Below are 26,256 nucleotides of genomic sequence, written 5' to 3'. Positions count from 1 at the left end.
GAGGAAGAGACTTCTTTTGAGTATAACTCATTGTCTCCATACTTGGAGCAGAGAGAAGGATTGGAAATATAATGGAGGCTGCAACAATTGAATCAATAAATTAAAGTCTTCATAAGCAAACATAATGTTATTATTGGGAAATTAAAGTGTACATCGCTTAAGACACACTGATGTGAAATTTGTAAAGTTACTCACCATGGTCATTGTGTCTGGCCAAGTCCTTCTGGTCAATGAAGAGGTCATGGTCAGTGTCTAGTTCCCAGAACTTACAGTAAATAACATAGAAATGCTCATAGGAGAAGTAGTCTGTAATTTGGTTTATATCATCCTCTTCCTCCAGGAGAACGAGGGTCTAAGGAAAATCAAAGAGTGATGAGGTGTTAGAAAGGAGCAGAAACATCCGTTATTAACAGACACATCATGGGATATTACACCATTCATTACTTCAACCATTGTAGGATTTTGTCAGGTTAAGGGTAGCCCTAAAGCCTCTAGACCTGCTCGAATTTATATGTCATACACTCAAAAGACACTGTTCCCCGTCAAGTATTGCTGGACAACATGGAGGTTTTGCACTACTTTTTAGTCTGGGATGATTTTATTCTTTCATGGCATGCGAGCATTGCCGGCAAGGCTGGCATTTGTTGTCCTTTCCTAATTGCTTTTGAACTGAATGGCCATTTTAGAGACCAGTTCATTGCTGGACTCCACATTGCTGGAGTCACATGTAGGCCAGACCGATTAAGAATGGCAGATTTCATTCCCAAAAGGCCATTATGAACCCGATGGTTTTTTTAAGACAACTAATGATAGTTGTATGGTTGCCATCATTGAGACTAGTTTTCAATTCAAATTTTTATTAATGGGTTAAATTTAAGTTCCATCACCTGCCATGGTGGGCTTTGAATCCACGTCCCCAGAAAATTTAGTCTGAACACCTGGATTACTAGTCTAGTGACATGACTAGCACACCACCGTCTCTCCCTATTGGGTGTGTTGGCAGACAACTGAATCTATTCTCATATGGTGAATATGTATGAAAATTATTTTCTTCTTTTCTTGCTTCCCAATTTTTAAAGGACAGACAGGCCACCTGCCTTCAATTCTCTATCACTGACCTTTATTAATGAAGCTATCATTGATAATCATAAAAACCCATCCAGTTCATTATGTCCTTTTGGGGAGGAAATCTGATGTTCTTACCTGGTTTGGCCTAGATATGACTCCAGATCCACAGTAATGTGGTTGACTCTTAACAAGCCATTTAGTTCAAAGACAATTCGGGATAGGTAACAAATATTGACGTTGTGAATGAAAGCCACAACCGATGAAAGACTAAAAAAAACTCAAATTAATGACTGGCTTCCTGAATAGACACACATTAAGAAGCATTAAGACCAAAAGGAAAAGTTTTTATTTGGTGAAGCTCTCTTTCAACCAATGAGAGTCAGTTGGACAGTTGGTTCATGATGCAAAGAGATGCTAACCGCACAGGTTCAATAACTATACACAAAGAGGTTATTTATGAAGGCCTGCCTGCCTTTGGTGTGGTGATTCTCAGATTAAATCTCCACCTATTCTAAATTCTCCGATGAGAGAAAATAATCTCCCAGCATCTTCCCTGTCAAGTCCCCTCAGAATCTTTTACATTTCAGTAAGATTATTTCTCATTCTTCTTCAAAGGTACACATTCAACCTGCTCAATCTTTCCTCATTAGACAAGCCCTGAATCCCAGCAATTAGCTTAGTGAATCTTTTCTGACTTGCTTCCAATGCAAGTATATCCTTAAGGAGATCAAAACTGTACACAGCACACTCCAAAGATGTGTCGGGAAATGTTCCCAGGTAAGGATTACGTGGAAGTGCAAACATCCAAGGGGCAATTGCCTTGCACTGCATCCAAAAATGCCACTCAAATCGCAAACTTTGGAAAGTTCCGAAAGTGTTACATCAATGGTTATCCAGAAAAAGGTTAGAGAATTAAAACAACTTCTGGCTTCTGGGCTACTATTATACAAATCCATGCTGAGCCCTGTGAGACCACCCCCCTCCCCACCAATTACTCTTGCCCTCAGGAATCTCCAAATCCACTGATACCCCCACATTGGGCAATCCCCTCCACATGACTCCCCCTAGCAATGGACTAACCCTGCCCCAGGGGAAATCTAACCTAACCCGGCATCACTGTTCCCCCTTGGCCTCAGCTCAGCTGTTGGCCCTCCTCTTGACTATCAGTCCCCCTGCCAACTGTTCGATACCCCACTGCTGAAATTGGCAGACCACCTGTCATATTTTAGTAGGTTATCAATTGTTACCAAGCCAACTAACCCTGATAATATGCTGCACACACCAGAAAACTTTTGGCAGTGGGACAGGAGTGGGTCGCCCAATTTTTTGGCTGGTACAGTGGTTAGCATTGCTGCCTCACAGTGCTAGGACAAGGGTTCAATTACAGTCTTGGGTGACTGTCAGTGTGGAGTTTGCACTTTCTCCCTGTGTCTGCATGGGTTTCCTCCAGGTGTTCTGGTTTCCTCCCACAGTCCAATGATGTGCAGGTTAGGTGGATTGGCCATGGTAAACTGCCCCTTAGTGTCCCAAGATGTGTAGGTTAGGGGAATAAACGCATGGGATTATGGAGATAGAGAGGGAGGTAGGCCAAGGTAAGATGCTTTGCCAGACTCGATTGGCTGAATGGTCTCTTTCTGCACTGTAAGAGTTCCATGATCCTCTGTGTCACGTGTGAGGCCGTTAACCCGATCAATGCCTACGTCCATGCAGATGCCCACTTTACCAAGGCCCGAAAATGGCCGTGATCCAAATCGGCCAGAAACCGCATTTAAATTGAATTAATGGGCTGCCTGCCAAACTTTACCAGCATTTCCCCCTTTACCATCGCATTCGCGCGTCCAGATTTGGCACGAAACAGACATACTCGGCAAAGGTCTGCTTTGAGCATTCCGTCTTCTGAAGTGGTAAGTTCAGAGCTTCCAACAGCTCTCTGACTCAGATTGGTGGTGGGGTGGTGGAGGAGGGAGGCAGGCCCGATCATTGTCTAATGGGGGGAGGGGAGGGGGGAGAGGCCGGATCGCTCTCTGGTGGGGAGGAGGGGGGGGTGTTCCCTTTCTAACCTGCCCAAACCCTCCCCAACCAAAGTCCCAGCCTTGTCTATTTCCAGGGATCCATCGCTCCTTCTTCTTCCCTGTTGCAATCCTAGCAGTGTCCATTAATATGCCCTTGGCACTGCCAAGACTGATGGAGCTGCAGGACAACCTATTTGGCCAGCAATTCCTGAGGGTGGGACTTCCTATCCTGAGAGGGTCCCTTGTTAAGCTCGCCTGCAGTGCATCTTGATTGCTGATACGGCTGGTATGGAACAGGTTGACTTCATGCTGATTTTGCTATCAGGATGGATGGGACGGGTTGGTGGGGGCATATTGCTCTTCCAGTCCCCACTGTGATCTTCACCGCTTTGTGTCTTCCTCACAAATTGCACTCTACTTTGTAGCATCAGCAAATTTGGCTACATTACAGTTCGTTCCTTCATCCAAGTCATTAACATATATCACAAATAGTTAAGGCCCCAGTACTGATCCCCTTGGCACTCCACTAGTTACAGTTTGCCAACCAGAAAATTACCCATTTTCCTGTCTCTGTTTCCTGTTAGATAGCCAATTCTCTATCTATGCCATAAATTTGTATACACATTTATCACCCCCAACACACTGAGCTCTTACCTTCTGCAGTATGTTTTAGTAGGCTTCTTATCAATGGAGGCGGGTAGAGAGAACAGGAGAGGGGAAACTGGAGAGGGAGTGGGGAAGGTGAGGGGAGCTGCAGTAGGGGTTAGGGGAAGAGGAATGGGCAAAGGGGTAGGGTAGGAGAAACTGGGGGACCGGAGAGTGGGTATGCTAACCTGCCACCAGGAGACTGTCTCCAGGAATCTGATGGGCATCTGCCTCAGTGGGCGACTCATCCTCTGGTACCAAGATTCCATCAGCATAACCAATTTGCTATTAAATGAGTGCTTAATTGTTGATAATTAGCTATCCACCTCTGGAACCTTGATGCAAGAGTTTCTGAAAATCCCTGTCCTCTTGCCTTCAAAGCCACCTCCCCGTGGTCAGATTCTGCCTACAGTAATCATTCATCCTCTTGTCATCAGCTCGTACGTCCAGCAGGTTCAGGGGCAAAACATTTTAAAACCAATACCTTGATGAACAAATCTGACTAATGGGACTTGCTCTGAAATGCCCTGTTCCTGCAGAATCTCACCCAGCATGTTTTCAAATAGAATTTGAATTGTTAGACTGCTGCAAGGTCTTTAAACTCAATAATCCCACACGAATATAACCTCCTCTTGGGAAATAAGGAAGGGCAGGTGACAGAAGTGTTAGTGAGGGATCACTTTGGGACCAGTGACCATAATTCCATTAGTTTTAAGATAGCTTTGGGAAATGATAGGCTGGCCCAAAAGTTAAAATTCTAACTTGGAGCAAGGCCAATTTTGATGGTATCAGGCAGGAACTTTCAACAGTTAGTTGGGGGAGTCTGTGGGAAAGTAAAAGGATGTCTGGTAAGTGGGAGGCTTTCAAAAGTGTGTTAATCAGGATTCAGGGTAAGCACATTTCTCAGAATGAAGAGCGAAACTGATAGAAATAAGAAACGCTGGATGACTCAGGATATTGAGGCCTTGGTCAAGAAAAAGAAGGAAGCACATAGAACATAGAACACTACAGCACAAACAGGCCCTTCGGCCCACAAGTTGCACCGATCACATCTATACCTACCAAGCCATAGAACTATCTGTAACTCCCAATCCCATTAGATCCCATATACTCATCCAGAAGTCTTTTAAAAGACCCCAGCGAGTTCGCCTCTACCACCACCGACAGCAGCCGATTCCACTCACTCACTACCCTCTGAGTGAAAAACTTACCCCTAACATCTCCTCTGTACTTGCACCCCAGCACCTTAAACCCGTGTCCTCTCGTAGCGACCATTTCAGCCCTGGGAAATAGCCTCGAGAATCCACCCTATCTATTCCTCTCAACATTTTATAAACCTCTATCAGGTCGCCTCTCAACCTTTGTCTCTCCAGGGAGAAGAGACTTAGCTCCCTCAACCTATCTTCATAAGGCATGCCTCCCAATCCAGGCAACATCCTTGTAAATCTCCTCTGCACCCTCTCAATAGCTTCCACATCCTTCCTGTAGTGAGGCGACGAGAACTGCGCACAGTACTTCCAAGTGGGGTCTGACAAGGGTCTTATAAAGTTGCAGCATTATCTCCCGACTTCTAAACTCAATCCCTCGATTAATGAAGGTCAGTACACCATACGCCTTCTTGACTACATCCTCCACCTACGAGGCCAATTTAAGAGTCCTATGGACCCAGACCCCAAGATCCTTCTGCTCTTCAACACAGCTAAGACTCCTACCCTTGATATCGTACTCCTGCATCCCATTGGTCCTGCCAAAATGGACCACTACACATTTATCCGCGTTGAAGTCCATCTGCTACTTCTCCGCCCAGTCTTGCATCCTATCTATGTCACGCTGCAACTTCTGACATCCCTCCAGACTATCCACAACACCACCGACCTTCGTGTCATCAGCGAACTTACTAACCCATCCCTCCACTTCCTCATCCAGGTCACTTATGAGAATGACAAACAGCAAGGGTCCTAGAACAGATCCCTGGGGCACTCCACTGGTGACCGACCTCCATGCAGAAAAAGACCCATCCACAACCACTCTCTGTCTTCTGCAGGCAAGCCAGTTCTGGATCCACAAAGCCAAAGCCCCCTAGATCCCATGCCCTCTCACCTTCTCAATAAGTCTTGCATGGGGGACCTTATCAAACGCCTTGCTGAAGTCCATGTACACCACGTCCACCGCTCTTCCTTCGTCAATGTGTTCAGTCACATTTTCAAAGAACTCAATTAGGCTCGTAAGGCATGACCTGCCCTTGACAAAGCCGTGCTGACTATTTCTGATCATGCTAAACTTCTCTAAATGCTCATAAATCCTGTCCCTCAGAATTCTCTCCATCAACTTAGCAACCACTGAGGTCAGACTCACTGGTCAGTAATTTCCCGGGCTATCCCTGTTCCCTTTCTTGAAAATAGGAACCACATCCGCAATCCTCCAATCCTCCGGAACTTCTCCCGTCTCCATCGACGATGCAAAGATCATCGCCAGGGACTCTGCAATCACTTCCCTCACCTCCCACAGTAACCTGGGGTACATCCCATTCAGTCCCGGCGACTTATCTATCTTGATAGAATTTAAAAGTTCCAACACATCCTTTTTCTTAACATCCACATACTCAATCTTTTCAGTCTGCCGCAAACCTGTAGTACAACCTCCCAGATCACTTTCCACCATGAATACCGAGGCAAAGTACTCATTAAGCACCTCTGCCATTTCTTCCGGTTCCACACTGACTTTTGCCCCTTCACCTTTTATAGGTCCTATCCCTTCTCTTCTCATCCTTTTCCTCTTCACATGACATGCATACACAGCTGGGATCAAATAGTTCCCTTGAAGAGTATAGAGATTATAGGAGTAGAGTTAAGAAAGAAATTAAAAGGGCAAAAAGGAGACACAGGATTGTTTTGGCAGATAATGCAAAGGAGAACCCAAAGAGCTTTTACAAATACATAAACGGCAAAAGAGTAACTAGGGAGGGAGGGGGACCTCTTAAAGTTCAACGAGGTTATCTATGTACGTGTGGATCCACAAGAGATGGGTGAGATCCTAAATGAATATTTCTCATCCGTATTTACTGTTGAGAAAAGCATGGATGTTAGGGAACTTGGGGAAATAAATAGTGATGCCTTGAGGAGTGTACATATTACAGAGAAAGAGGTGCTGGAAGTCTTAAAGCGCATCAAGGTAGAGAAATACCCGGGACTGATGAAGTGTCCCAGGACACTGTGGGGGGCTAGGGAGGAAATTGTGAGTCCCCTAGCAGAGATATTTGAATCATCGATAGTCACAAGTGAGGTGCCTGAAGATTAGAGGGTGGCAAATGTTGTGCCTTTATTTAGAAGGGCTGCAGGGAAAAGCCTCGGAACTACAGACCAGTGAGCCTCTCATCTGTGGTGGATGGCACAGTAGACAGTGAAGAAGGTTATCTAGGATTGCAACGGAATCCTGATCAATTGGGCCAGTGGGCTGACGGATGGCAGATAAGAGTTTAATTTAGATAAATGTGAGGTGATGCATTTTGGTCGATTGAACCAGGGCAGGACTTATTCAGGTGATGGCAGGGCACTGGGGAGAGTTATAGAACTAAGAGATCTAGGGGTACAGGTTCATAGCTCCTTGAAAGTGGACAGAGATGGACAGAGTGGTGAAGAAGGCAGTCAGCATGCTTGGTTTCATTGATCAGAACATTGAATACAGGAATTGGGACATTTTGTTGAAGTTGCACAAGAAATTGGTAAGGCCTATTTTAGAAAGGATATTATTAAACTAGAAAGAGTGCAGAAAAGATTTTCTAGGATGCTACCCAGACTTGATGGTTTGAGTTATAAGGAGAGGCTAGATAGGCTGGGACTGTTTCCTCTGGAGATTCGGAAGCTTAGAGGTGATCTTATAGAAGGCTATAAAATAACGAGGGGCATAGATCATCTAGATAGGCAATATCTTTTTCCAAAGGTAGGGGGATCTAAAACTAGAGGGCATAAGTTTAAGGTGAGAGGGGAGAGATACGAAAGGGTTTAGAGGGACAACTTTTTCATGCAGAGGGTGGTGAGTGTCTGGAACAAGCTGCCAGAGGCAATGGTAGAGGCGGGTACAATTTTGTCTTTTAAAAAGACAGTTACATGGTTAAGACGGGTATAGAATGATATGGGCCAAATGTGGGCAATTGGGACTAACCAAATGTGGGCAATTGGGGTTAAAAAAAAGGGTAGCATGGACAAGTTGTGCTGAAGGGCCTGTTTCCATGCTGTAAAACTCTATGACTCTAATATGAACAGTAAAGATGATTGTCCAATACTGATTTCTGCAGCTAGTGCCTTTGTGAACACAGTGCTGTATAACATGTCTAATTGCAACCACTCAGAGGTAGCAAAAGGGAACTTAATACAGAGGAGCATTTTCTTCATGGCCTATGTATCTAGTTACGAATAGGATAGAAGGTCAAAAGGACAACCTAGACATGGAGGAAAAAAAACTATATGTTGTTGGAACCATTGCACTTTCAAAGTATAATTAGTAAATGATAATATTAGGATGAAATAGTGGAATTGCAATTGGGGTTTTATCTTCTTGAATATATTTTCTTTTAAGAAATCATATTGCTCATTCACTTGGATAAATGTGGTAGGTTCCTTGATTGGCCAGTTGTACCCAGTCAAAGGAAGGATCGGAGCTGGTGTAGTAAAATGACCATTTCTTGTTTAATTTAGAGAATTTGTTAAAGTTATTGGAGCTATCTTGTGGAAGAAAGTCTTCTTTACCATGAATTCCTTAAGTACATTGATAGAATTCTGCATCTTTAACTATTAATTTACTCTGCCACTTATTGTCCAGTCTGACAAACATTGAGATAAATTTTGACATATTTTTGGAAGATTTACATACTTGTAAGAAATTGCTCTTCCTCAGCTCTGTCAAAGTTATCTTGCCAGACCAGGATCTGTTGACTGTGTAGAATATTCTCTGTATGACCTATGAAAGTAAACAGTAGAACAACCATAAATAACCCTCATTATAGAACTGTATACAAATCAGACACTCCCTATTACCAGGAGATAAGGGAAAGGGAAAATTGGCAGCACAGTTACATGCTGCAGTTTATAGACAGACATCCAACAAAACTGACAATGTAAGACTTGCCAGCCTCAAGTGTCATTCAATAAACTTGGCCTCCAAAGAGAAATTACCATTCTATTTTAAATCACCTCACAATGACTTGTTAACAAACAAAGGGATTAACATTATTCACACATCAAGGAAACAAATAACAAACTACCTACCTAATAAGGAGAGTCATATGATAGAGATCACCTTGGAGCACTCTCACTCTTTCCATGACATGTTATGTTAATTTGGAAATCCTTAGCACTTACTCATGCATACAAAAGTGGTTACTGTTGTCAGCTCTTTTCTTTTTTGGGGGCAGTCATGTGAATCTGATTTTTTTTGACACCAGGATTTCAAAATCCTTCTGCCCCCACCCTTCCATTATTGGGGTTGGTGCTTTGTGTCACCAACGAGAATCTCGTTACATTTTATGGGACATGGGGGAACAGCCGTAGTATTTGGGGAAAACTAATACACTGGGTAAAACAGGCAACTTTTAGTCAGTTTTGTCTTTACAAAGACAACAAAGGGAGAGAAAGAAGAAGTCAGTTCATGGGATATTGGCAACCAAAGCTGCTGTGGTCAATTCCTTATGGTTGGCATTCTTGAAAGGGGGCAAGTAGAAGCATGCCAATAGCAACTTCCATCTGTAGTCAATAGGTGGAAAACTATTTTACCACATATTAAATAAACAATTCAAAATAAAAGCACACAAGAAATCAAACCCCAACTACTTATTAAACTACAGTTAAACCTACGCTCACACTGAAATGTGATTGAAGCCAGCTGAGTTTGACTCAATATCCAGAAATGTTCTCATCACCTACAGGAATCAAACTGAAAAAATGTCAGCTAACTCCCCCCACTGCACATCCCCCCCACATCCCAACCCCACCTGTGCCAAGCCTCCAAAGTAAATCACCACGGATGTGATTTTAGCAAGGGTACTGTGTAGTGACGGAGTTAAAGTGGAAGTAAGTTCAACATTGACTATTCATGAATAGTTACTATTTGAGTTGATGCCACAGAATGTCATTAACATGAACTGCATTCATCAATCGTAGTCATCTGGCTGAAAGTTACCCACAGACAGAATGCAGAACGAGTGCAGCACTCAACAAAGGAAAATTATTTATGTAAGGCAGGACTTGGATGAAGTTTAGTTTTTAACCTTCAGAGAATTTTGGAAGGGTAGACTACTTAGGAACAATGTTAGTTTAAACAATATGTCTTAAACCTGTGTGATAAACCTTCAAATACCAACATATGCAAGACAGGACCAAAGATTTTCCCAATTCCGAACATGACAGCAAAATGTCATGGAAAATAATCCAAACAAAGGTAAAGAAAATTGACTTTGGTTATCACAGTCTACCAAATATTGTGACCCAGTTTCTGTGCAACGATAATCAACGCTGCACTTTGCTCAATTGGTGTACTTATCTTTGATTGTACATACCTATTATTGGTATGTATCTTCTTTTCTCTTTCCTCTTGCTGGTCCACACACCTGATCAACCTTTGTAAAACACTAGATTGGCCACAACTGGAATATTGTGTCCAATTCTCAGCACCATAAGAACATGAAGACCTTAGAGAGGGTGGGGGAGAGATTTATGAGAATGGTTCTAAGGATGAAGGACTTTAATTAAGTGGGTAGATTGTAAAAGCTGGAGTTGTTCTCCTTAGAGCAGAGAAGGTTGAGAGACGATTGGACATACATGTTCAAAATCAAGAAGGGATGAGACAGAGTAGATGAAGAGAAACTATTCCTCTTGCTGGAAGGGTTGAGAATCAGATGACACAAATTTAAGGTAATTGACAAAAGGACCAAAAGTGACATGAAGAAAAACTACCATTGGCACTGAATGGTCATAATCGGGAATGCATTGCCCCTAAGGGTCATAGAAGGAGATACAATCAAACCTTTCAAAAGGGAATAGACAAGTACATGACAGGAACAAATTGCAGGGCTATGTGGGAAAGGTGGGGATGGTGGACTAGTTGGAGTTTGCCTGCAGATGCTCAATGAGATGCCTGTCCTTCTCCTATGCTGTGACCATTCTATGATCTGTCATTCCCAAAGGCATTATGTGGGAAGGCTGCTCTCGCCAGTACTACCTTTGATTAGTTACTAGGAGGTGTGTCAATAGCAAATACTGTTCTTCCGTGAAAACTGGGATTCCTGTGGAGTTGTGGATTGGATTTGTACCCGTTTAGTACTGCTTGATCCACAACAAAAGACTAAATTTAGACTCTCAGTGACATGTGAACCAAAAGAGAATAAATTATGGGTGTTTAACTTAAAATGGCTATGCCTTTGGAGAATATAAAACATACATTGGAAGAGTGGATTATTTGAACCATAAATCTGATCTCTTTTGGGGCATGAAAGGGTCCAAACTCTGGCTGTGTTATCCAGGTTGTTGAAATTTTCTGCACGTCACATAAAGAGATTTCTTTGTTTACTTTAAAAGTGGGAACATCACGATAACAGCATTTTTACCGAGGTTGCAAACCTACTTCAACCATAGTCTAAAACACAATACAATTCAATATCCAGGGCAGTACCATGTAATACATTATGACTACACAGCCGTCAAGGTCTTGTATAAGAATGACCAAGAAATATTATTCCAAAAGCTCCCCATTGAATGGCTGATACTCCTTTCAAATATCTCTGAACAATGGCATGGAAAACTCCTTTCATACTGTTTTCAAACAATAGACTTATTGTGAAGTGACAGTACCATTTAAAAAACAGTAATCAGACAATGCTGCAGCACACAAGAACTATGTCATAGCCTACAGCTAAGAGTGAAATTCGAAAAACAACAGTTGTCAAGCCTTTCTCTAAGGGGAAACTCCCTGCAAATATTAACACACTCTTGGGAACCTAGTTTCTGAAGGTCGATGTCTAATATCCAAACATTATGAAAAATTATAATTGTAGAAAACTATTTTTAATGTATACAGCAATGAAAAAATGTTAAAAATGTTGAGAAAGCAGTTGCCAGAGAGACAGATGTCCACCTTAGGGATATAGATTCCCTCAGCGAGTTTCCTTGGGTTCAGGGGCTCCATCTTGAAACCCATGATTTTAAAGTGCAACATATCCAACCAGTTCTTACCGTGGTAATGTATCGTGAATGGAATTCTGGTGCATCCTTCAAAAATGTTAAACCTGGATGTGTGTCCACGATATCCTGGGGAAAACATTTAAAACATTCAGTTAGCCTTTATGCCTGGATATAGTCATCTGGCAAAATCAACATAGCCTTCACTCAGCATTATGTAAATAAAAACCTCAGATCATGGCACCACCCCATGGGTGTGGAGATGCCGGCATTGGATTGGAGTAAGCATAGTAAGAAGTCTCACAACACCAGGTTAAAATCCAACAGGTTTATTTGGCAGCACTAGCTTTCCGAGATGAAGGAATGAGACTCTGAAAGCTTGTGCTACCAAATAAACCTGTTGGACTTTAACCTGCTGCTGTGAGACTTCTTACTGTGATCGCCTCATAGGAGCAGAAGTAAGTGGAGTAGGCCATTCAGTTACTTGAGTTCACACTTTTACGCCTTTTTGTTCCATATCCCTCAATATCTTTACCCACCTATGACCAACTGACCTCAGGTGTGAAAGATCCAATCAATCCAGAAGCAAATTGTGAGGTTAAGCAGTTTCAGATGCATACTACCATTTGTGTGAAAAAAGTGCTTGCTGATTTCACTCCTCAATGTCCTGTGTCTAATTCAAATGTTATTTCTCTTTGCTCTTGAACCTCCTCACCAGAAAAAATGGTGTTTCCTGGTTAGGGGGGGGCGGGGTGGGATTTGTACCTGTGTTCACCATGAGCTCAACTGGCGACGCATGTACAAAGTCCCACGAGAGCTGGAAAATGAAAATCTTGCCAGCGAGACCTTGTTTTCAGACTTTTCTCGCCCCCTGCCATTGACATAATGAGGTTCTTGCCCAAAAAGATCAAGAATTTCATTTCAATACATTAACATATCATCAGCAGGCTTCTCTGCTGTATTGTCCCTCACATAAGGAACTCCCCATTGCTTATGGTATGTTGGCAAAGCTTACAACAGGTTTTTAAAAATAGTAACCAGGCAAAGGAACCCAGTTGCAGTGCGTAGTTATACATGACCCCGATCGGCGAGGCACATGGCTAGGCAGTACCTTGGCACTGCCTCCTGGGGGAAGGGTGGCAGCACTGGGGGCACTGTGCTGAGGAGGAGATTTTCATCTGGGGAGGTTTGTGTAGGATTGGAGAGGTTGCCTGTGTTGGAGTGGTGGTGGTGGAGGTAGGAGGCAGCATGTGTGGAGGATGATGGGGTTGTCTCCACAGGGGGGTCTTTTTTGGTTTTTTTTAATATCAGTGTGCTCTTTCCCAGTTTCTGGCGAGCTGATGTGGCCTGCTCTGTCAGGCTTCGCCCTGCCAGTGTGTGAGATGACGTAAGACACGCATTAAGTATTCCCTTTTATTAAATGCTGGAAAATATGGTCTGGCACTTTAAAAGGAAAATTTTGGCCTCTGTATCTATCCTATTAAAAACCGATAAAACACCTTGAGCAGATCAGACACCACAAACAACAGGTTTTTGTGGAACAAAAAGCACTTCCTTAGTTGAGCGAGAAGTGATTGAAAGTGGATGTTTAAATTAGTGAGCTTGTGCAACATTTCACAGTAAGGGAAGAGGCTTTGAGATATTCTTGAATTTTGTACGTGTGGATATCCAATAAATTAATATTTAATGCTGTAAGATCAGGTGAATTAAGTTTCATTGATCAGATCGTACAGGTGATTAGAGCAGCAAATGAAATTATTAAATTATTCTCAGTGACATGAAGAGAGATGAACAGACTTTCTCAATTCATGCTAAGGAAATTGGGAGTACTTTGGTTTTACTCGTGTTACTGTTTCTACTTTTCCTTACCATTCCTTGGGAAGTGCTGAATCGCATACATTTCCATATTGAGTTTGCAAATTGTCTAGCTTAAAAATTCTAAAGTCCCTTTCAAGGAGGTAAAGTAGGAATCAAATCCTGGAAGAAGGCGGCTGGAATTCTCCAGACCTGCTGCAGTGAATAGAGATTTGGCTGAGCGCCAAATTCTCCGTTCTTGCTAGCAGTGATAGTGGAGTGTGTGAGGTCGGAGAATTCCAGCCTAAATCTTTGGGTGAGAACCCTGAAGATCATCACTTTGAGATTTGAGGTATAATCAAGGAAAATATTGAAGGCTAAAAATAATAATTTTCATTCGGCCCGGGTGATATTGAATGCATTGGTGCTTCCACCTCTTTTTCCTCAGATGAATATTGGGCATCTTCTGGCATGATAGATTGCTGAATATTGAAGTACATCAGCATGCAGGGATCCCCAAAATGTTTGCCCTTGGGTCAGTGGTGATTCCATTAGCTGGGTCATATGGGTTGAATGGAGATGGCCATATCCCTAAAGATATTCTTTACGGTGAGTTTGTTATTGGCATGAGACCTTCAGGTATCGGCAGGAACCTTCATCTGCAATACAAGGATGTCAGCAACAAAGACATCAAGTTGATCAGGGCTGGTGTCGATGTACAGGAAATTCTTACTACTAACCAAAGTGCTTGCAGACAAGCAGCTGGGAAAGTCATGGAAAAAGCAGAAGGCAGAATAATGACCTGATGGTGGAGAAAAGAGCTCACCAGAGAGAAAAGCATCAGTCAGTGTTGGGCCAATGCTATTCTTCTGTGCCAGCTGCAGAGGGGAATGTCATTCATGAATCGATCCTTATTGCCACAACAGATGATGTTCAATATAGAAGTAATAGACATTCCAGACATAGTCCATTTTCTCCTGAGACAAAGGGATACCAATAATAATATGTACCTCTAATTGTTGGAGTACTTCAAGATGCCCTGATGGAAGTGAGAATTGGTTTTCACCTGTCCTAACAGGAATGAGCTGGGTGGGGATAGCCCAGAAACTCCATTGATGTTCTCTCTGGGTGGTTTGCTCATTGGTTGGTGAAAGTTAATCAATAAGAAACACATCTTACGAATGTCCCAAACAATGTTAAAGTGGGAGAAATTTATGCCTTTTCCTGGGTGATTTAAAGAATCGAATCTTACCTGACTTACTCAAAATTGTCAAACTTGGAATCTGCCAGCAGGGGGAGTGGGTGGATCCTAAATCACCCAAATCCAGCTGATTGCAGCAGAGGTCACAATTGTGCACGTGCGTAACGTGAACACAGAAACCTGTCACTGCCTTTCCTAGTTATATTGGCCTTCGTGGCCAATCACCATCCAAACTCCCCCTACTGGGACTGATTGCCACCCTTGCATTCCCCACCTGGACTGATCCTCCCACCTCTGTTGCAGAATGGCAGAAGTCTCCTTCCCACTGATCACTATTATATAGTGCGCAGCAGATTCCCCCTCATTGATTGCTGTTGCAGAATGTGCAATGGTCCTCCCTACCCTGCCTCCCCCACCAAATGGCTCACTGTCTCAGGCTCTGCCCCTTGACACTGCTTGGTGCCGAGTTGCCGCTGCCCAAGGGGCACATCTCCTGCCCCCAATCTCCCAGGTGGACTTCAAAGGCTTCTGATGAAACATGTGAGGTCATCACAACAGACCCCCCATTAATGGGAACCATATGTGATCCTCGACGGACAGAACCTCCACTGACGAAGCCACAGAGGCAAGATTCCATCATGGGCTCACTTGTAATATTTAAATGCTATTTTAAGTAGCATTTAAATATTACAATCAGCCTCATGCCCTTTTTGGATGCGAGGCTGAGTTCACTGGATATTCAGTAATTTTGCGAGAGGTGAGAAATGGGGAACCTAATTTCAGCTCTCTTGCCATCTTACCAGCTCGCCTGTCCATTGGCCAGCAAGGCAAAATGGTAAGATTGTCCCCATGGAATTTAACTTTCTAACATGCACTAGTCTTCCAACTCCCCCAGGATCATTTGGGATTCTGGCTGGGGCTCATTTCGAGTACAAAACAAGTAATATCAACTTGATTAGTTCCTTTCATCGCTCTTCAAGTGCTTGCAAAAGAGTATCAGGTTAGCACTAATGGGTGAATCCAAAACTTGCCGTCAGACCCAGATATGTTTTTGAATGCTCTACTTTGAGAAATTACATTTTGGATTGTGTCACATTCTGACAGCTTTTTCAGCAAAACTTTATTTTTGCTCATTCAGAACACGTCAGGGTCACAGACAAGGCAAACATTGTTTCCATCCTACTTGTCCTCGAAAAAGTGGTGGTAAACCACATTCATGAATTGCTGCAGTCCACCTAGTATAGGTATTCCCTATCTGCACTATGCAAAGGCAGCAGGGTGGCACATTGGTTAGCACGCCTGCCTCACAGTGTCAGGGACCGAAGTTTAATTCTGGCCTTGGGTGACTGTCGGAAGAGGGCAGAAATGGATCATCCACTTGGCATTTCTGGATGAAAATCAATGCAAATGCCTTATCCTTTGCATTGATGTGCTGGACTCTGTTACTAATGGATGGGGTTCATGGAGCTTCCACCTTAAGTTAGTCATCTGAATGTCCACTGTCATTCACGACTGGATGTGGCAGGACTGCAGAGCTTTGACTGATCTATTGGCTTAGGATCACCTAGCTCTGTCTGTAGAAATCAGGTAGTCTTGTATTGTGGCTTCATAGACTGGTATCCCTTTTATAGGTATACCTGGTGCTGCAGCTGATGTGTTCTTCTACAGTTCTCATTGAATACGGTTTGGTTCCTTAGCTTAATGCTACTGGTGGAGTGAGAGATATGCTCAGCTTTGATGTTACAAATTGTAGTGACATATAATTCTGCTGCTGTTTATAGTCCTGAGGAACCTCCCTATGCTGTTGAATCTGGTTTGAATCAGTGCCATTTAGCATAGTGGTAGTGTCACACAAGATGATGGAAAATGTCCCCAGTGTGATCATGACAATGTTGTAGTTTTCTGGTCACCTATCTAGATTTATTTAATTAACTACATTTAATTTCCCCAGCTGCCATGATTTGAATGTGCATCCCTAGGTCAGTAGTCCAGGACTCTAGATTACTAGTTCAGTAACGTAACCACATTACCACTGTACTCTTACGTAGACTACAAGGGCTGTGATCAAGTGTCGTATCGACATGCTGCACTTGGTTGAAGTCATTAGGTTACATTTCAGCTTCATTTGAAGCAATTTTTTAAAGCGGCATCTCGGCCATTTGGCTAAGATGCAAATAAGATCAAGCCCTGGAGGAGGAGCTACACCTACTCCAGTCAGCTTGGATCATGTAGATCAAGCCCAAGACAGGAGGTGAGAGCCCTGTCTTGTCAGCTCGGATCGGGAATGTCCCAACTTGTTGGGACTCTGAATTGGGTTTAATTTGACTTGATTGGATTGGAATAAAGTTTAAAAAAACAAGGGCTGTGATAAAATTCTGAAGCTAAAAGTAGTAAGCTGGCTAATGAAAAATTGCTGATCTATGACAAGTAATAACAGAATAGGGGCTCATGTCATAATTCCCCCATGACCTCTGGATCTTAGCAGTGTTGTTGTTGAGAGTTGTGCTAGAGATCCCAGGGTCTGCTCAACAAAGGTTCAGAGGAAAATGTGCCTGTACCCGCTCTTGATTGCCTCATTACTGGGGGTTTATTGTACTGGTGGATGAAGGCACCTATCCTTCCACATGGAAATAGGACACAGACTGGAGTCCCTGGAAAAAGTGTAAGAGGGGGAAAAAGTCCTGTGGTTGCACTTGCTTATGCTAACCAGCATATGTCATCTGAAATCTAAAAGGAACAAATTCAGGACAATGGATTGATCTGAATTTACCCTAAGTGATTCATTCAGATTCAGATAAAATTCAAGACCAACATCCTAATTCTATAGTGATTTTCCATTTTGATCACAGCATTTCTTTTCTCTTCATTTGACATTTCTGTATCGACACATGATACAACTATATTGGGGTGGCTGGACTGGAGTGTGATAAATATTTTGGTAAACATGAATGTTTTATTCCAGTTCCAGCAAAAAAAAACTGAATAGCCCCCTCTCTGCAATGTGCTGTAATATGATCAGTGGAAAATTTTACCAGTACACGGAGGTTTATTTAACACACTTCACAGCAACATTGTGGAAGATGATCTGTTATCTGTCGCTGCAGCTAAAGCCCTATTGAAGGACTACTTATTAAGGACAGTTTGCCTATCTACATCAGAGCATTCTTGAACCAGTGATAATGGTTTGCTAGCATTAGTGGTCAATCGCATGCCTGACTCTGTAGTAGTTGCATATTTCTAACTCCGACAACATGCCAATTGATGAATATCTAGTCACATTTGTACAAGTAGTCAGAAACACTGTTCTCAAGCTGACGTGCTAAATAATTTACTTCTAAATGTTTTGCAATATGTCTAACAGGTTGGGAGGGGTGGTATGGCATGATGGTAGTAAGCAGGCAAGACTTAACAAAGTAAAATTAGGAATGATGAGAAAAAAAATTGGAGAAACCAAAGCAAAAACAACTTTGTGTCACTTAATATAAAAGAAACTTGAAGAGTGGAATAGAGTGGGTTGGACGGCTGATTAAACTACATGGAAAATCTTTATGGAGTGATATGAAGAATTTCATATCAACAGGACTTCTCTTGCAGTTTTCACATCTAGCAAGGATATGGGCAGTGGCATGTCAGCACAGATGTGGATGTGCCGGCGTTCGCCTGGGGTAAACACAGTAAAAAGTCTGACAACACCAGGTTTTAGTCCAACCGATTTATTTGATAGTAAACTCACAAGCTTTCGAGGTTTCCCTCTTCGTCAGGTGAATGGAGAGTTCTGGCCTCGGACAGAGACCATGCAGACGCTACGACAACGGATGAATGAACATCGCTCGACAATCACCAGGCAAGACTGTTCCCTTCCTGTTGGCGAACACTTCAGTGGTCACGGGCATTCAGCCTCTGACCTTTGGGTAAGCATTCTCCAAGGCGGCCTTCACGACACACGACAGCGCAGAGTCACTGAGCAGAGACTGATAGCCAAGTTCCACACACGAGGATGGTCTCAACAGGGATCTTGGGTTCATGTCGCACTATCTGTAACCCCTGTGACTTGCCTGGGTTTGCAAAACCTCACTCACTCTACTGTCTGGAGACAATACACATCTCTTTAACCTGTGATCAGTGCTCCTTCCACACACATTGTCAGCCACTTTAGGACTTGAACAGCAGGTTAGGTGTAAAGATTCGCATTCTAATCAGTAATCTGTAAACTGTCTGTGCTTTATATGCTCCGTCTGAGGCCAGAATTCTCCATTCACCTGACGAAGAGGGAAACCTCAAAAGCTTGTGAGTTTACTATCAAATAAATCGGTTGGACTAAAACCTGGTGTTGTCAGACTTTTTACTATGTCAGCACAGACCATTTCTCTGACTTGTCTGGCATCCGTCTGGATCTTCTTACAGCCACATCAGATGGTGGTTTACCGCTGGAAAACCCACTGGTGTCATCATTGGCATGGGGGAAAGTGTTCTAACTCTAAATTTCAATTCCAAAACTGACAGTTCTGTTCAGCTGCTGTCAGACCTGCTGAGATTTCCAGCATTTTTTGTTTTTGTTTCAGTTTCCAGGATCCACATTAATTTGCTTTTATTTTACTTCAGTTCAGTGCTGCATTATTGAAGGTGCTGCCATTCAGATGAAATATTAAACTCAGGCTCCGTCTCAATGTGCCGGTGAATGGAAACATATTCCGAGGCTCTATTTGAAGAAAAGCAGGGCAGTCCTCCTGGTCTCCTGGCCTCAATTTACTATCAGCCAGCAAAACTGATTATCTGATCACTGTGGTTTGTGGTGCCTTGCAGTTTTTAAAATGGCCATCATCTTGGTCTACAATTCAAAAATAATTAATGAGATATAATGCACTTTGGGATGTCCTGCGGCGATAGAAAAACCCTCCAACAAAGGCATTTCCTTCCTTTTTTATCAGTGCAACCAACTGAGACAACACTATTGTAATAGTGTAAACATTCATGTGTGATTACCCTACTGTAATTGGAACCTGTATTGCAAGGGCCTCGACAATGAATGTTCACAGTTTGTAAGCATTCTACAGTAAGGCCACAGTCTAATAAAATTGGTGATTCTACCACAATCCACATGGACTATGTGAGATTCTTTTGGACAGATTAAAAACTAGAATATCCACACCTGGTGTGGCTGAGGCTTTTTCAACCAACAGGCATCCGCATGCTTCTCCAAAGTCGCAAATACTTGTGTAGCCAGAGGGCAATGAATTTATGAAATTCATTGCCACAGAAGGCTATGGAGACCAGGTTATTGAATGCATTTAAGGCAGAGATAAATAGGTTCTTGATTGGTAAAGGGATCAAGAGTTATGGGGAAAAAGTGGGAGAATGGGGTTGAGAAACTTACTAGCCATGTTTGAATGGTGGAGCAGACTCGACAAGGTCGAATGGCCTAATTCTGCTCCTCAATCTTATGTTTTATTGTTGGCCTCACAAGACAATCAAACTCACTATTTGAAATTCCAGGGTGGGGGTAGCTGTGTTAGCGCTTACACGTATAATGCCAAATGCTGTGAGGTGCTGGGTTTTTTGTGCTTTTGGAACTGTTAGCTGGTTGTTGTTTTTCAGCTACAAACAGAAAAGTGACATATGTTACAATGTGCTTAAAAACAGTGATTGTGTTGTTTTTGGCCCTATGCCAATGTGAGAGTCAGTGGGTGACGAGGGGCAAAGGACAAAGCAAAAACAAGATGGCACTTATTTTGGAGATCTCTGGTTTCAGCCTACCCAACTCAGTCTATGTTCTTAGCCTTCCCCCACCATGATGTCCAACGTGCCTCTTTGAAGGCAGCTAAGGACATGAAATTTTGAAGCTTTTCTGCAATTGGATCCCCACTTCCTCCAGTTATGAGCCAGCTGATCCTGTAGGTGCAGGGATCGTTGTTTGAATATTTTAAGTTTCAAGAATGCATGCAGTAATGTCCAAATTCATCTTGTAGTTAATTGAATGCATCAGTAAAAGAGCATGTTTGAGTTTTGTTAGAAGGCTGTTTATAACAAACATTGAAAAAAACTGCTTGTCTGAGCGAAGTAGCAGTAAAAGAATTAACAGGCTGCAAGGGAAAATTTTGTAACATGCATATTTGAAGCATCAGTTTGGGTTGGGAAGTGACTGGGTAGTCTTAACTTTGGCTGCTTTCCAAAGACAGAAGCCAGCGTGTGATTGTAGAGGGTTGTTTTTCAAACTGGAGGCCAGTGACCAGTGGTGTGCCTTAGGGATCACTGCTGAGTCCATTGTTATTTGTCATCTATATTAATGATTTGGATGAGAATATAGGAGGCATGGTTAGTAAGTTTGCAGATGACACCACGATTGGTAGCATAGTGGACAGTGAAGAAAGTTATTTTCTTTACTTGCAATGGGATCTTGATCAATTGGGCCAGTGGGCTGATGAATGGCAGATGGAGTTTAATTTAGATGAATGCAAGGTGATGCATTTTGGTTGATTGAACCAGGGCAGGGCTTACTCAGTTAATGGTAGGGCACTGGGGAGAGTTACAGAACAAAGAGATCTAGGGGTATAGGTTCATAGCTCCTTGAAAGTGGAGTCACAGGTGGACAGAGTGGCGACGAAGGCATTCGGCATGCTTGGTTTCATTGGTCAGAACATTGAATACAGGAGTTGGGACATCTTGTTGAAGTTGTATAAGACATTGGTAAGGCCACACTTGGAATACTGTGTGCAATTCTGGTCACTCTATTATAGAAAGGATATTATTAAACTAGAAAGAGTGCAGAAAAGGTTTATTAGGAATGATACCGGGACTTGATGGTTTGAGTTATAAGGAGAGACTGAATAGACTGGGACTTTTTTCTCTGGAGTGTAGAAGGATGAGGGGTGACCTTACAGAGGTCTGTTAAATAATGAGGAGCATAGATCAGCTAGATAGTCAATATATTTTCCCAAAGGTAGGGGAATCTAAAACTAGAGGGCATAGGTTTAAGGTAAGAGGGGAGAGATACGGAAGTGTCCAGAGGGGCAATTATTTTGCACAGAGGGTGGCAAATATCTGGAATAACCTGCCAGAAGTAATAGTAGAGGTGGGTGCAATTTTGTATTTTAAAAAGCATTTAGACAGTTACGTGGGTAAGATGGGTACAGAGGGATATGGGCCAAATGCAGGCAATTGGGATCAGTTTTGGGTTTAAAAAGAAGAGCGGCATGGACAAGTTGGACCAAAGGTGTGTTTCCATGCTGTAAACCTCTATAACTCTATGACTCTGCCATTTACTTTCTCATATAGGATCCATAAGGGAGATCTTCTGATTCAGACAGAAAATAGACTTGTGGTGTACAATTGTTCAAAGTGCATCCTTGGTGGTTATTTAAATGTAAATCTTACCCTCACAGATTCTTGACTAACAAGGGAGTTGAAGGTTATTGGGGGTGAGGTAGGTGGGAATGTGGAGTTGATGCCACAATCCAGTTAGCTATGATGGCGGAGTGAGCTCAAAGGGCCACATGGCCTACCCCTGCTCCTAATTTGAATGTTCATATGTCCCTGGCACACTGGAATCAGCCTTTAACCAGGGAGGGTATCTGGAGTGCCAAATGCAGCAGCTTTCCATTTATTATATTCATGCAGGAGAACCTCAGCTGCTGCATCTTAACCCTTGGGGTGAACAATGCATCTTCTCGAATGCTCGCATCTTAGCCACACTGCTTTCAATTCACAATACTTGCTGCTGACCCAAACAACCAATGCTGGTGTTTAAATTCCTGTTGCAGCCCTTTAAATAGCAGCAGCCATACAGCAAAGCTCCTTCAACTGTCTAAATGCTCCTACAAGCAGACAGATGGGAGTTAATGATTAGTTAAATCCTGATGGATTGGCTGCATGCAAGATGTCTACTCTGTCCCTGTTCGCACTAAGCAAAATTAAGACTTATTCAATTGAGACAGATGTCTTTTATTGATATGCCGAAATTTGTTTAGTTGCTTTACCAGGACACTAGGTGGCATCCCTGACCCAGGTCAGGTGGAACATGCCTTAGCCCCCACACTTTAGAATAAGGCTCATGATCATGAAAAAACTTGTTTAAATAATTTTATCTCTGCTTAACTTAAAAATTGTGTTAAAATCGACAATCCTTGCAAATTGAAATGACTGAATTTCATTTGAAATGATTTGATATCGATTTGCATGTGATTTTTATTGTGGTCAGATTTTTGAAATGCTCACATAATCTCATTAAATGTGGGAGAATGTTGTCTGAATTTCTGGGTTAAATTTAATGCAAGAGTTATTTTCCAATGATTCATGAAAGCACTTACTGCCCCTTCTCCCTGAAACCATATTCTCACAGGTGCCTCGAAATTAACAGACGTCAGGTTAAAATGTGGGGCATTCCAGTCCTAAAAAGGACAACATCTTCAAGAATAGTTACAAAATATTTGTGATAGAAATAATGTAAGAGTTTCCTGTTTCTTTTTTCAATCTGTTGCTTCCTTCAGGCTTCCATGCTCCCATGTAACATTTATTGGTTAAAAGTCAGTAACAGCAGGAAGGAAGATGAATGTATACCGAAGAATACTCTGTTTGATGAGATAGCCAGAGCCAGAAAATCAGTAGACACCCAAAGCTCTGTTTCAAGATGTTTGTGAGCATGATATGGAGGCTCTAAACATTGATTTTCATATTTGGCAGACACAAGCAGAAGCAGTGTGATGATCGTACTGTAGGGAATGTTCAACGTGTTTCAGGACCCTAATGGGAGAGGGAAATAGTGTCACCACTTTTGGGCTGGTGTGCACCACCATGATGATCAAAGGCTACAGTGATTTGGCAAGAGAGACCAATACCAAAAACAACAACTCACAATGATCCCTGAAAAGCACTTCATTTGCAGCAGTTGTGGCATAATCTGCCTCTCATGGACTGATCCCTTCAGCCATCAGCTGAAGTGCACCATATGAGGCTACTCCTTCGCCAACAGATTTAATACATGTCCACCATCTTACATAGATGGAGAGATACTGATGCCAACAGCACTAGCAAGCTTCCAATACCACATGGTGGTGGTCATACCAGATATATCGGCCTAGGAAATGCATAATGGCAGGTTGTTCAACCACAGATAGCATCACCTCAAAGCTTGACATTATCCAGTTTTACCCAAGTAGCTCTGGTTTCAGCTGCTAGGAGGCTATCAGTTTATCTTTTCCTCCTCCAATCTGGTTGACAGCTCCTTTTACAAAGTCTTAGGTGTGAGTTCACCTCACAGCTCTGTGGGACAGTGTAATGACACTCCAACACATTGCTTCTCACAACCTGTTAAACTTTATCGACAAAAATAAAAGTATTTTCTCCAAATAAGGTCCAGATAAAGGCTGGCATAAAGACAGTTTACTTGAATGCACAGAGCATTCAGAACAAAGTGAATGAGCTGATGGCACAGAGCAGCACAAATGGATATGATCTGGTGGCCATCACCGGAAACGTGGTTGCAAGGTGACAGGGACTGGGAGCTGAATGTCCAGGGGTATCAAGTGTTTAGGAAGGATAGACGGGAGGAAAAAGGGGGTGGGGTAGCTCTGTTAATTAAGGATAATATCAGGGCGGTAGTAAGGGAAGATATAGGCTCCAAAGAGCAAAACGTGGAATCGTTGTGGGTGGAGATAAGGAACAGTAAGGGGAGGAAGACGCTGGTGGGTGTGGTCTATAGGCCTCCAAATAATAACTTGGAGGTGGGGGGGGCTTTAAACAATCAAATAAATGATGCGTGCAGAAATGGAACGGTGATAATTAAGGGGGATTTTAATCTGCATATTGATTGGATGACCCAAGTCGGACGCGGTGGGCTTGAGGAAGAGTTCTTGGAATGCTGTCGGGATAGTTTCCTTGAACAGTATGTGACAGAATCTATGAGGGAGCGAGCTATCTTAGATCTGGTGTTGTTTAACGAGGCAGGTAGAATTAGGGATCTTCTTGTGAGGGATCCTCTTGGGACGAGTGATCTTAGTATGGTTGAATTTTTGATGCAGATAGAGGATGAGAAAGTAGGGTCCCGAACCTGTGTCCTCTGTTTGAACAGAGGGGAGTATGATAGGATGAGAGCGGGGGTGCAGATTGTTTGGTAGGACGGCTGAGGAACAGTGGAGGATTTTTAAGGAGATCTTTTTCGGTGCTCAGCAGAAATATATTCCGATGGGAAAGAAGGACTGTAGGAGAAGGGATAATCAGCCATGGTTATCTAAGGAAATAAAGGAGAGTATTAAATTAAAAGCTGATGCATTCAGAGTGGCTAAAAATAGTGGGCGATTAGAGGATTGGGAAACATTTAAAAATCAACAAAGAATGACTAAGAAGGTGATAAAGAAAGGAAAGACAGACTACGAAGCTAAACTAGCAATAAATATAAAAAATGACAGTAAAAGTTTTTACAAATATATAAAGAAGAGGAGGCTGGCTAGAGTGAACGTTGGACCCTTAGAGGATGAGGGGGGGATTTAGCAGTGGGCGATGAGGAAATGGCGGAGGCCTTAAATAAGTTTTTTGCCTCGGTCTTCACGGAGGAGGACACGAATAGTTTGCCGGATATTAAAGATAGAAGGATGGTAGGAGTTGAGGGCCTGAATGCGATTACTGTCACTAGAGAGGTAGTGCTTGATAGACTAATGGGACTGAAGGTGGACAAGTCCCCAGGAGCAGATGGAATGCATCCCAGGGTTCTAAAAGAAATGGCAGAGGTGATAGTGGATGCCTTAGTAATTACTTGTCAAAATTTGCTGGACTCCGGGGAAGTGCCGGAAGATTGGAAAACGGCTAATGTTACGCAGCTGTTTAAAAAAGGGAGCAGACAAAAGGCAGGAATTATAGGCTAGTTAGTTTAACATCTGTAATTGGAAAAATGCTAGAATCCGTTATCAAAGAAGAAATAGCGAGGCACGTAGAAAAGAATGGTTTGATCGAGCAGACGCAGCACGGATTCGTTAAGGGGAAGTCGTGTTTGACGAAATTATTGGATTTCTATGAGGATGTGACTAGTGCGGTAGATAGAGGGGAACCGGTGGATGTGGTGTTTTTAGATTTCCAAAAGGCGTTTGATAAGGTGCCTCATAAAAGGTTAGGGTGCACGGAGTTGCACGGGGTAAGGTGTTAGCGTGGATAGAGGATTGGCTGTCTAATAGGAAGCAGAGAGTTGGTATCAATGGGTGCTATTCTGGTTGGTGACTAGTGGAGTGCCGCAGGGATCAGTGCGGGGGCCTCAACTATTTACCATTTAAATAGATGATCTGGAGGAGGGGGCTGAGTGTAGGGTGATGAAATTTGCTGATGACACGAAGATGAGTGGAAAAACAAATTGCGTGGAGGGTATGGAAAGTCTGCAGAGAGATCT

The 26,256-nt window shown here is 42.8% G+C and overlaps 1 protein-coding gene across 3 annotated transcripts in view; it reads right to left on the bottom strand.

The window, feature by feature from the left end:
* ppp2r3a (protein phosphatase 2, regulatory subunit B'', alpha) overlaps positions 1–26,256 on the bottom strand; it is a 349,273-nt gene that overhangs the window by 28,006 nt on the left and 295,011 nt on the right. For all 3 annotated transcript variants that reach the window (XM_080185443.1, XM_080185445.1, XM_080185446.1), the window contains 3 exons: positions 11,948–12,022; positions 8,595–8,681; positions 196–352 (listed from right to left, as the gene is read on the bottom strand). In XM_080185443.1, coding sequence (XP_080041569.1) covers positions 196–352; positions 8,595–8,681; positions 11,948–12,022 — 319 coding nt within the window. The remainder of the gene's footprint in view (positions 1–195; positions 353–8,594; positions 8,682–11,947; positions 12,023–26,256) is intronic.

This window comes from Carcharhinus amblyrhynchos, chromosome 3 (genome assembly GCF_965287045.1).
Source record: "Carcharhinus amblyrhynchos chromosome 3, sCarAmb.v2.hapA, whole genome shotgun sequence".
Lineage (NCBI taxonomy): Eukaryota > Metazoa > Chordata > Chondrichthyes > Carcharhiniformes > Carcharhinidae > Carcharhinus > Carcharhinus amblyrhynchos.
Note: the sequence above shows the minus strand (reverse complement) of the source record. Positions and strands in the feature narration are given on the sequence as shown.